General features: G+C 47.0%; 1 protein-coding gene across 2 annotated transcripts; it reads left to right on the forward strand.

Moving 5' to 3' along the window:
* The first annotated feature begins 615 nt into the window (after positions 1-615).
* Positions 616-10,998, forward strand: INHBC (inhibin subunit beta C). Of its 2 annotated transcripts, none has more exons than XM_055566297.1 (2): positions 616-928; positions 10,253-10,998. In XM_055566297.1, the coding sequence occupies exons 1-2, from the start codon at positions 616-618 to the stop codon at positions 10,996-10,998; spliced, it is 1,059 nt and encodes a 352-aa protein (XP_055422272.1). The 2 variants fall into 2 exon arrangements, 1 of the variants encoding a protein (XP_055422272.1); XR_008709368.1 differs by lacking the exon at positions 616-928 and adding an exon at positions 6,715-6,817 and having other exon boundaries at positions 10,253-10,372.
* Positions 10,999-12,362: the final 1,364 nt, after the last annotated feature.

The following is a 12,362-nucleotide window of genomic DNA, read 5'->3' on the forward strand; positions in this document are numbered from 1 at the left end:
AGGGCAAAACCCAACCCAGGGCTACAAAGGAGTCTGGACTGTGAGCCTCTGGGAGGGAGGAAAGAGCGGTAGGGCTTTGAGAAGGACCAGGCAGGGGAAAATGAACTCTCAATAACCTACATGACAATGACCTACAGTGTCCTGCCAATGACCCCCTCACGTTTGAAAGTCATGTTTTAACATTCTATCTTTAAACCTCTGATCTCCACACCCCACTCCCACCCCCTACTGCCAGGCTTCCGAGCAAGGCTATCAATCCGAAGAGGAATTTCATCTCTGACCTTTGTCCCCGGGCCTGGCAGCTCACATGGGTAACCCACCCTCTCCCAAAGTTGGCCGAGGGACAACCCAACCAACCTCGCCTCACATCCCCCACTCTGTACTTTCGTTGACTATGTGGCTTCTGCCAGATTCTACCTGTAACTGCTTCATCTCTCAAGTTGGATGTTTGACTACTCTACCCCCTACAACCAGGAGTCATGCCAGCTGGACACACTCTCCTTCCGGGGCCCCCGGCAGCCAGCAGGGAAGGAGCTGAGACCACAGCTGTTGAGACCCTGAACCACGGGGTTGCAGCTCTGTCTCAGGTGCATAGCTCAAGGAAGCCCCTTGGTGATGATCTGCTCCTTGTTCCTGGCCTTCCTGGTCCTGGCTGCAGCCATGGTGGCCACTCCCAGGGCTGACAGACAGTGTCCAGCATGCGGGGAGCCTGCCTTGGATGTGGAGAGCCACCGGGAGCTGCTGCTTAACCTGGCCAAGAGGAGCATCTTGGACAAGCTGCACCTCAGCCAGCGCCCCACCCTTGGCCGGCCTGTGTCCGGAGTTGCTCTGCGGGCTGCCCTGCAGCGCCTCCACGGGCCCCCACAGGGGGCGCTTCCGGAAGCCGATGAGGGACAGGAGTATGAGATCATCAGCTTTGCCCAGACAGGTGGGTTCTTGGCCTATAGATCTTCCCCTAAACTTGATCTCCTCAGGAAACGAAAAGCTTCCTCCCCGAGATCTAACCTCTGACTTTCTCCCCAAAACCATCCCAACTCTGGCCTCTCACAGTCTATAGTCTCCTAATTTCAGGCTCCCAACCCCCACTCACCCAAGCGCTCCCTTATAAGTTTAGACTTGATCAATGGGCACCTGACAAGTGGGTACCTTTCACTTCTCTTTGAGACTGCCTACCCCTATCTCCCCTGGTTCCTCTCTCTGCAGGCCCCACACTCTTCCACAGGCTGTGATGTGAGCCCAACCACTCCCTGAGCCTGGACTCAGGGTCTGGGAACTGGAGAGTCTGTCCTTCCTCTGGTCCTAGGATCCAGCCTCTCTGTACCCTGTCCTCCCCAGATACCTCATTTGAGTAAAAGGTAGAAAAGTGAAACACTCCAATTACAATTTCGCTCCACTGACTCCTGTCCTCTTGCCTTGATTACCTTGGGTCCCCACATCAGAACAGGGTCAAAATGGGGCTCAGAAAGATATTTAAAGGATAGATAAAGAACAGCAGTGGGGTAGAGAATTTAGTGGGCAGCTGGAGAGAATATCAAGAATTCAGAGACAGGGGAATTCGTTGGTGGTCCAGTGGTTTTGGAGTAGGAAATGGCAACCCAGTCCAGTGTTCTTGTCTGGAAAATTTCATGGATGGAAGAGCCTGGAGGGCAGGCTGCAGTCCATGGGGTCAGAAAAAGTGGGACGTGACTGAGCATGCATGCCAGTGGTTTAGGACTCTGTACCCTCATGGCTGAGGGCCCAGGTTCAATTCCTGGTTGAGGAACTAAGATCTCAGGAGCCTCAAGGTGGGGCCAAAAAAAAAAAAAAAAAAAAAGAATTCAGAGACAGGATCTGAGAAACAGAACATAAACAAGTGATCTCTCTTGCCTCTGAGCTTCTTGCAAGTTTTGTCTTAGGTTTAGAAGGCCCTTCCCAATCCTGGTCCCTTTCCTTTGGTAAGCATCTACTCCCTTCAAGACCCAGCACCCCTATCCTGAAAACACCCACCCTGACTTGAGGCCGAGGGGCTCCCTCTCTTGTGGCCCCCATACCCTCACCCAGAACCTGGACCTTCCTTGTGGAATTGCCTGTTTCCAGGTTTTCTATGAAGTCTTTCCATAGAATTCGACCCCCTTGAGTTCAGGAACTGTCATTTATTCCTCACATTATCACCAGAGACTAGTATATAGTAGAAATAACTAACACTTATACAATATTTGGGCTTCCCCAATGGCTCAGCAGTAAAGAACCTGCCTGCAATGCAGGAGACACAAAAGACTCGAGTTCGATCCCTGGGTCGTGAAGATCCCCTGGAGGAGGGCATGACAACCCACTCCAGTATTCTTGCCTGGAGAATCCTATGGACAGAGAAACCTGGCAGGCTACAATCCATAGGGTCACAAAGAGTCAGACGTGACTGAAGCGAATGAACACCCACACATACAATGTTTACAGTGTTCTAAACCTTTTACAGATACTAACTCCTTGAGAGCCTCACAAGTCAGGTAGGCAAATACTATTGTCGTCTGTATTTTAGAAGTGAAGAAACTGAGGCTCAAAGAGGTTGAGTAGCTAGCTCAAGGTCATATGACCAGTAAGTGGTGGAACCAGACAGCCTGAGTCTCAAGTCCTTGACCTTGACCATTATACCACTCGGCCTCTTGCAAACAGAGTAGATGCTTGACAACCAACCAAACCATTTTGTAGGTCAGCTTGACCATGTCTAGAGTCCCCAGTGATGAATGAGACCCTATTCCAGCTCAAAAAAGGGTTTCTGCTCATAATTAAGAACACAAACTCTGGAGCCAGATAAACTGGGCTCAAATTCCGGCTCAGCTACTTATTAATATATGTCATGGGTTGTTGATAGTTTTCTCAGTTGCAAAACAGAGATAATGAGAGGATAGTTGAGAGAATTAAGTGAACTAATTAATGTACTTAGAAAGCATGGGCTTCCCTGGTGGCTCAAACAGTAAAGAATCTGCCTGCAATGCAGGAGACCCAGGTTCAATCCTTGAGTCAGGAAGGTCCCCTGAAGAAGGGAATGGCAACCCACTCCAGTATTCTTGCCTGGAGAAACCCACAGAGGAGCCTGGCAGGCTACAGTACACGGAGTTGCAATGAGTTGGACACGACTGAGCAACTAACACTTTCACTTTCTTTCACTTAGAAGGGAGGAGGTAGGAGGGAACTTAGAAGATTCAGCTTCTGCCCATGAAGAGTTTAATTGTTACTGCTAGGAATAAATTACCTAGAACACAAGGCAGAATGAAATTAATGCTGGATAAGAACACAAGCCCTTGATGGCCAGAAGTCAGTCACTGGGACCTGACAGGACAGGGAAGTCTTTCAGAAGTTTACAAATAGGCTAAATTGTACAGGAAGTTTGACTTCAATGGGTAAAAAATGGTAAACAACATCCTAAATGGGAAAACACGAGTAAAAATCTGAAGAAATGGACTGCATTTGGAGTTGAAGGTAGTTTGGAGTGGATGAACACAAAATGGACAATGGCCATGAAACCATGAGTCCTTTGAACACCACAATCCTGGTTGGTTTTACAATTATTTATTGCTGTCACCATCCTATCTGCAACTAAGCCTTGTTACTTTATTTTTTTAATATTTATTTTATTTTTTGTTGCACTGGGTCTTCTTTGCTGTGCACAGGCTTCTCATTGCTGTGGCTTCTCTTGTCGCAGAGCACAGGCTCTAGGCATGAGGGCTTCAGTGGTTGCAGCACGTGAGCTCAGTAATTGTGGCTCTTGGGCTCCAAAGGGTGGGCTCAGTAACTGCGTCTCATGGGGTTAGTTGCTCCTCACATGTGGGATCTTCCCAGATCACGGGTCAAATCCATGTCCCCTGCATTGGCAGGTGGATTCTTGACCACTGTGCCTCCTGGATGGTTTTTTTTCACCTTTGTATCCCTGATGCTTAGCCCAGTTCCTGGCACACTGTGGCAGTAATAACCATTACCAGGTATTTATTGTACTTGCCTCCTCTCAGTTAATCCTTGCATAAAGTAGACTTTATCATTCCCTGGTCACTCAGATGGTAAAAAATCTGCCTGCAATGCCAGAGACCCGGGTTCGATCCCTGGGTCAGGAAGATCCCCTGAAGATCCCCTGGAGGAGATCCCCTGAAGATCCCCAGTAGGATCCCCTGGAGAAGGAAATGGCAAACCATTCCAGTGTCCTAGCCTGGAGAATTCCACGGACAGAGGAGCCTGGCAGGCTACAGTCCATGGGGTCGCAAAGAGCAACTAACATTTTATCATTCCCATCTTAAGAATGCAGAAACTGAAACTCGAAGAAGATAATTTACATGGCCAAGGTCATACAGCTTACCAAGGGCAGAACTCACACACAGTTCTCTCTGACTTTAAAGTCTATATACTTTCCATATTTGCTAATCAATGGATGAATACAACATTCAGGCTGGAGGGGGTGTGACCCAAAATGAACTTTGGAGATGAGAATGACTGATCCCTGGATCTTATCTTTTACATTTAAATATTTTAGTTTCAAGTTTTCATTCCCAGCTTAAGCTATCATCTCCACCATTGTGTGAAAGAGAAGATCTGAGAATTGTTCTTGCTGGAGATACAAAGAGAAAGAGCTTGGGGCCCTGGAGAAACCAGGGGAAGACCTTCCAGTGGTGTCCTGACACTGGCTCAGACTGGCTCTTGAGGCCTGATGGTGAACATCTGCCAACTGTGCATTCATTGGTATCAGCGGTAGTCTGAAACTGGCCAATATAGGAGAATGTATTCCTCAGAAATTGGCTAACACTATTAATCAGTGCCTTTTCCCCCAACTCTGGAATCCAGTTGTTAAATATTTACCAGCACAACATTGCCTTTGACCTAAAAATTCAAGTTATCTGCTTCCCACATACCTAACGTACAATGCTGAGACAGGAATGGGATAATCATAATAGACACACCTGTTCAAAATGGGAGCCAGGGGAGGAAGACGCAGAGCAGTCACTGGTTCATGAAAATTCTAAGTCTGGAATTCCTTTAGTTAAGGCCTTTTTCTGCAATTTTCCTCTCCTCTTAAGAAGAGCCCACCATTACTCTCCCAGGCTTCTAGATCTGCTCTCTCAACACTTAGTGCCAGCCCCAGATGTCTTTCCTTTTAAATAAAGAGTGGCCTGTGTTTGCAGCAGAGTAGTTTCCTCAGCCTGCATCTGCCCCAAAAAATTGGGGGCCTGGAGACCTGAAGACTTCTTTTCATTCTGAGTCATCTCTATCTCTTTTAGTCCAAATTGGTGCTGCTTTCCCTATTAAAATTCTCTTTAACACTCTGTGAGCCTTTTAAATAATAAATTATAGTCTACTCAGTCAGACAAAAGGCACTCCATTCTATCAAGACAGATGCCCGTCTTTAGGTTACAAGTCAGGGTGTTGGGGGATAAGATTCTTAGAAGCCCTTCTGTCTAGTTGAGAGAATCTATAGAAAAACATCTTACATTTTAGATTTTTGAACTTCCCTGGTGGCCCAGTGATTAAGACACTGTGCTTCCACTGCAGGAACACTGGTTCCATCCCTGGCTGGGGAACTAATGTGATCGAAAAAAAAAGAAAGATCTTAACAAAGATGTTAGATCCTAACAAAAGGTCTTAGAGCTTACCCTTTACTGTTTTGATCATAACTCTGAAGCCATGTTTTACCTGCAGTGTCCTGGAGTTGATTTTTGCCCTGAGACCATTTCTTAGTTTGAGAACCTTTTGCCAAACAGAGTTGAGGAATGAAAAAATATTATATTGTTCAATCTAACAAGTCCTGTTGGAAAGTTTTTCTCTAAATTCTGCTTGAACACTGAACAGTTCCTTTTTTAGTTCATCTCACTCTTGAGATGCCTTATCATAGGCAGCTAAAATAAGCCAAACTTTCAACATCCTGCTGGAAATATCTTTAGCTAAATTCACAACTTTGTTAGATACCATTTCTAGCTTCCAAGTTACCAGAGACGATAGCCAATACATAACACAGGTTCCCCTTTCTCTAGCTTCCAACAGCGATTTCTTCACTGTCCTTCCTGCCTTCACTAACAGTCTCCCTGCTGTCCTTCCATCCCTTGTCTGCCACCCAGTCCCTAAGCCTGTACTGCATATTTTAAGCCTTTTCTATGGTGTACACCACTTCAGATACTTATTTCTGTTTTAGTTATCCATTAATATAGCAGATCAGCTCAAACATTGAGGCTTAAAGCAAAAAAAAAAAAAAAAAAAAAAAAATCAGTATTTTCTGTGATTTTGTAGTTTGACTGGACTTATTCTGGACAGTTCCTTCACTTGATGTGGTATCGCTGAGGTCATTCAAGCAATTGCATTCTCAGATGGGGCTGAAATCTCCAGGATGGCCTCTGATCTTCCGAAGTCTCTCTCCACTTGGCTCCTCATCATTCAGTAGTCTAGCTCAAGTTTCTTTAAAGCATTTAGAGGTTTCCTGTATTCCTCTGGCAGTCCAGTGGTTAAGACTCCACACCTCCAGTACAGGGGGCACAGGTTCAATAACCAGTCAGGGAACTAAGGTCCCACATGTGGCCAAATGAAAAAAAGCAATTTAAAATAAAGGTTTCCTTCCAAGAGGGGGAAGCCTCAAAGTACTTATTAAGTATTTATTAAGCATCTACTTGCACCGTGCTTGCCTACCTCTTATTGGCCAAATCAAGTCACATGCCAAGCCCAGAATTAATATGGGAAGGGATTGCACAAAACCGTGAATATTGGGAGGTATTGTTCACTGATAGTCAACAACATGAAAGTCAACCACAGCCCCTGCTGGTTCTGTGTCTGCCTGCCGTAACTGGGGTGACTTACGAGGTTCTAAAAGGTAAGAGCGCTTAGTGACCTAACAAGAAAACATTAGCTGGGCCAATCAGACTCTTCTTTAAGGATTTTGGAATTGGAACACTGAAGAATCAGGTCATTTAGCTAGGAAGAACTTTTAACTAAGTTAAAAGTTCTGTAGACTCAGGAGTTGGGGCCACCATTTAGGGACCTGAGGAAGTTCACAGGGAGGCAAAAGAGGTAGATCCACAGAAAGAGAAGAAGGGAGTAGACTTACGTAGGAAGACTGAGATGACTGAGATCTTGTAGACTTTCAGAGCTGTCTAGAACAACCATATTCCAGGCTTTACAATTCACGCCAAGTCTAGTTGAATTTTAGTTTCTGCTCTTTTATGCCCATGAGCGTATCAGTGACATTCCCACAATAAAGCATTCTTTACTTAAAATAAATAAAAAAGTCACTAAGGCCAAAGCATAATGGCATTTAATTGCCTCCTAAAACAGGTGTATTCATCAATAAGTTTTTTTTAACTATGAATTTTATGATCTAGCCTTTTGGAAAATAATTCTGATGTCTGCGTAAAATAAGAATGAAAGACCTGACCTCCCTGGCAGTCCAGTGGTTAAGACTTTACCTTTCAACACAGGCGGTGGCGATTCAATCCCTGGTCAGAGAATTAAGAGCCTACATGCCTCGCGGCCAAAAAACCAAAGGATAAAACAGAAGCTATGTTGTAACAAATTCAAAACAGACTTTAAAACTGGTCCATTAAAAAAAAAATGAATTAAAAAAAAAAGAATGAAAAGCCATCCACTCAAAAAGTGTTTATTGAATGCCTATTATGTACCAGGTGCTAGGGATACAGTGGCGGGCCACACAGACACAATCTGTACCTTTGTGGAGTTTACATCCTGGCTGGGAGTGGGGATGGGGAAAGAAGAGGGAAGGAGAAGCATATAGTCAACAAATGAACAAAAAAGCCAAGACGATTACAGAGAGCGACAGTGGCCATAAAGACTGGTTAAACAGGATAGTGTATTAAAGAGATGAGGGGGTAAAGTTGAAGGCTGTTTTAGCTAGGTCAGTCAGGGAAGCCCCTCTAAAGAAGCGAATTTGAACTGAATGGCAAGAAGGAGCCAGTCATTCAACATTCTGGGAAAGACATTCCAGGCAGGGGAAATAGCAAGTGCAAAGGCCATGAGGTGGGTCCATGCTTCGTAACAGTTCAAGGAACAGAAAAAAAACCAGTAGAGGTAGAATATAGTCATTAAGTGGCAGAATGCCTAATCATTCAAGTTTTCTATGCTGTGTGTGTGTTCTAATTTGCTTCAGTTATGTCTGACTCTGAATGTCCATGGACTATAGCTCGCCAGGCTCCTCTGTCCATGGATTTCTCTAGGCAAGAATGTTAAGGGGTTTATGTATTCTAATTTTGGCTGTTCTGAGTCTTCATTGCAGTGTTCAGGCTCTTCCTTGTGGTGACTAGGCTTCTCTGGTTGTGGCACTAGGGCTTAGCTGCACCACAGCATGTGGGACCTTAGTTCCCCAAGGATCAGGGATTGAACTCATGTCCTTTGCATTGGAAGGTGGATTCTTAACCACAGGACCACGAGGGAAGTCCCTGTTAAGGGGTTTAGATTTTATTCAAATAGCAATGGGAAGCCTTTGAAGGGTTTTAAGCTGAGATGATTAAGCTGATCAGATTTATGCTATAAAAAAATTACTCTGGGACTTCCCTGGTGGTCCAGTGGTTAAGACCCTGTGCTTCAACTGCAGTAGGTGTGAGTTAGGGAACTGGTTAGGGAACTGAGATCCCACATGCCACATAACATAGCCAGGAAAAAAAAAATTACTCTGACTAATGTGTGAAGAATGGTTTTGTGGGCAAGAGTGAACCAATCACTTGGTAAGCTATTGCCATAGTTCAAGAAAAAGATAATTGTGGGTTGAACTAATGTATGGTAGAGGAGGTGGCATTAAGTGAAATTACATTATGAACTGGAGATATAGTTGACAGGTCTGTAGATAATTTCAAAGAAGGGAATGAGGGCAAGCAAGACTTTGGTTTAAGCAATACCTTTATAGGGAAAGGGAAGATTGAAGAAGGAACAGGTTTAAGTTGGGGGTCGGGGAGGATAAACCTAGAGTTCTTCTCTGAACTTGAAAAGTTTGAGATAGCATTGGATATCCTAGTGGAATATCAGATCTGCGGCTGGATATACAAGCCTGAAGTTCAGGGAGAGGTCAGGGCCACAGATATAGGTATCTGGGGAGTTATCAGCATATAGATGAAATTGAAAGACAAGGGAATTGATGGGATCTTTCTGGGAGAGAGTACAGATAGAGAAGTGAAGAGAGCTGAGGACCTCCAACATTTAGAGGTCAGGCAGAGGAAGAGGGGCTGTCAGCCAAAGAGACCAAGATAGAGTAGCCAGAGTCATGAAAGCCAAGAGAAGGAAATACTTCCAGAAGGAGGGAATGGTCCACTGTGTCAAACACCTGCTTGAAGTTCAGGTAAGGCAAATATAGAGATGAAACCATGTGGATATGGCAACATGGGAGGTGTTAGTGATCCTGACAAAAGCAGGAGTGGAGGGAGCAGAAATCCAATTCATGTGTTTCAGTAGGTCAGGCGAGAGACGAAGAGGGGGAATCGGGCAACAGTGATAGGCACAGGAAGAAATGCAGAGCCATTTTTTTCAGTCGAGCTCCACAGCAAGTGGGATCCTAGTTCCTTGACCAGGAATTGAGCCCAGGCCCCTCGCACTAGAAGTCTTAACCACTGGGCAGCCAGGTAAGTCCCTATGCCAGTCATTAGAACCACTCTGGTGAGGAACTGGATGTGGAGAATAAGGGAGGTGATCTTAGGGTTTCTAAAGATGATAAGCAAAATAATGGTGCGACCAATTCTAAGAACAGAGAGAGAGATATATAGGGAGGAAAATAATGATTTCTACATTTCCACAGAATGTGGCAAAATTAAACAGTTAGAAGTTTAGGCCTGAAGCTTGGTGATTCCCAAGGCGCAAAATGGTCTGGACTGGACTGACAGGTTCAGGAATCACCAGCATAAGATTTGTGTTGGCTGCCCACAACTGTGGGTCAGGGCTCCCCTCAGTGTAGAGTAAGAGGAAATGGGGCTTCCCTGGGGGTCCAGTGGTTAAGACTCCGAGCTTCCACTGCAGGGGGGTGGGCAAGCTCGATCCCTGGTTGGGGAAATAAGGATAAAAAAAAAAAAAAAGAGGAAATGAAGGTCAAAGACAGACCCAAGAACTCTTGCACTGGAGGGATGGTCAGAGAAAGAGAAGCCAGTACAGAAAATTAAGGAAGAATCCTAAGAGAGTTGTGAGAAGAGATTTTTAAGAAGGAAAGGGTCCTTAACAGTGCCAGGACTGTGGTTGAGAAGGAACGCACAGGGAGGTAGCAGGTAGAATGATACTCAGAAGGCCAAATGACTGGGGCTTCTCGTGTCCACAGGCCTCTGCAACACCACTCAGACTCGTCTGGATTTCCACTTCTCCTCTGACAGCTCGGCTGGAGGCTTGGAGGTCCAGCAGGCCAGCCTCATGTTCTTTGTGCAGCTCCCTCCCAATACCACCTGCCCTCTGAAGGTGAGGGTCCTTGAGCTCAGCCCACGTGACACCAACCTCACCTCGGCCACTCAGCACCTGCTGCAGGTAGACGACAGTGGCTGGCACCAGCTTCTCCTGGGGCCTGAAGCTCAGACTGCCTATAGCCAGGGGCACCTGGCCCTGGAGCTGGCCCCCGAAGGACAGGTGGACTGGAGCCCAGTCGTCCTGGCTGGGGCTGCACATAGGCCTTTCATGACAGCTCGGGTGAGAGTCGGGGGCCAGCACCGGGTTCGTCGTCGAGGCATCGACTGCCAGGGCAGGTCCAAGATGTGCTGTCGACAAGAGTTCTTCGTGGACTTCCGGGAGATCGGATGGCACGACTGGATCATCCAGCCTGAGGGCTATGCGATGAACTTCTGCACAGGGCAGTGCCCCCTGCATGTGGCAGGCATGCCTGGCATCGCCGCCTCCTTTTACACCTCGGTGCTCAATCTTCTCAAGGTCAACACAGCTGCAGGCACCACCAGAGGGAGTTCATGCTGTGTGCCCACCGTCCGGCGCCCCCTCTCTCTGCTCTACTATGACAGGGACAGCAACATTGTCAAGACTGACATACCTGACATGGTGGTAGAGGCCTGTGGGTGCAGTTAGTCTGTGTGTGGCACAGGCAGCTGGGGGGAGGGGGGACAGGCAAACACGCCCTGACTGAGGTGCTCTTCCTTGATAGTAGGGTGTGGCCCTCTTACTGCCTCTGTCCAGAAGATGGACACCCTCTTCCTGAGCAACTTGGGGAAATTATCCCCACTTTGATGTGAGGAGACCTTCATCACATCTCCTAAGATGTGATCTAAGGAGATCCATGGTACCATCTTTATAATGACTAGCCCCTTTCCTGGGGCGGAGTCCATTCAGCAAGCCCCATGTGCTCAACTGCCACCCTAGGGACTCTGATCCATCTCCAGCCATGATCAGTGCCATCTGAGTCCCAGACAGACACCCACAGCCCAGCTGCAATCCATGGTGCCTCCCTGCCCTTTTTACTGCACGTCCCCCACTGCAGGATGAGTTGGCCAGCTCCGTTCCCTGCTTTTCTGGATCTCCAGAGAGTCCCTCCCTTAGATCCACCAAACATTACATCCTCTCTATGTCTTGAGCCCTTTTCCCTCTGACTTGCCCAGTGGGTTGCTAAAGCCTCTTGGCATGCCTTCATTCATTCTTTGTCCTTCTCCATCTGGCTCTGTACCCTTGGGGGCAGACTCACCTGAGTTCCTTTGGCCTCTGGCTTCCTGCTGAGCTTGACTGGCCTAGCAAACTAGCAAGAATGGAAAGCTCTTACAAGCCAAGAGTGTGGAAACAGGGATACCAGAACTTGGGCAGAGCTGGAGCTGTGGAGGGGGTGGGGAGCTGGACAGGAGTTGTAGGGATATGGGCATAGCGACAGTCACACAGAACCCTGGAACCTAGGCAGAGGGAGAGGAGCAAGAAACACGCTGGCCTGTCTCCTCTTAGCCTTTGATCTGCCTTTTGCTAGTTCCTGGGTGCTTCAACATCCCTCCTCAGTTCCCTTAACCCCGCCCATACCTCTGAAGAGAGGTCCTTCATTGAGTCTTCTTAGTGATGCAAACATAGACAGCTGAGTGGGTCTTTTATTTCCTGCCAGGAACCTGATTGGTACCCCCGATGACACAGAGCCTGCCTGCCCTGCCCACTTTTGTCTCCTCACAGTCTCCTTAGGGCTGAACTTTATGTCTGTCCCACACATCATGACTCCTCCTTCTCTAGGCTGCCTCCTTTCTTAGGTCCCATCCTACTTCCTAGAACCATCTTCACTGGTCTTCCAGCTAATAAAGACCTGGGCTTTACTTGCTCCTCTCCTCCCTCTGTCCTCGGTCCGAGAGATGAGACAGATCACTGTTCAACCAGCAAGTAGGTGACAACCTGTGAGCACATACATGGTGGGAAGCAGAGACAAGGCAGCCTTCCTTCACTGATCCTCAGGGCTCCAGCCAGGAGTC

The sequence above is a fragment of the Bubalus kerabau genome, chromosome 1, assembly GCF_029407905.1.
Source record: "Bubalus kerabau isolate K-KA32 ecotype Philippines breed swamp buffalo chromosome 1, PCC_UOA_SB_1v2, whole genome shotgun sequence".
Classification (NCBI taxonomy): domain Eukaryota; kingdom Metazoa; phylum Chordata; class Mammalia; order Artiodactyla; family Bovidae; genus Bubalus; species Bubalus kerabau.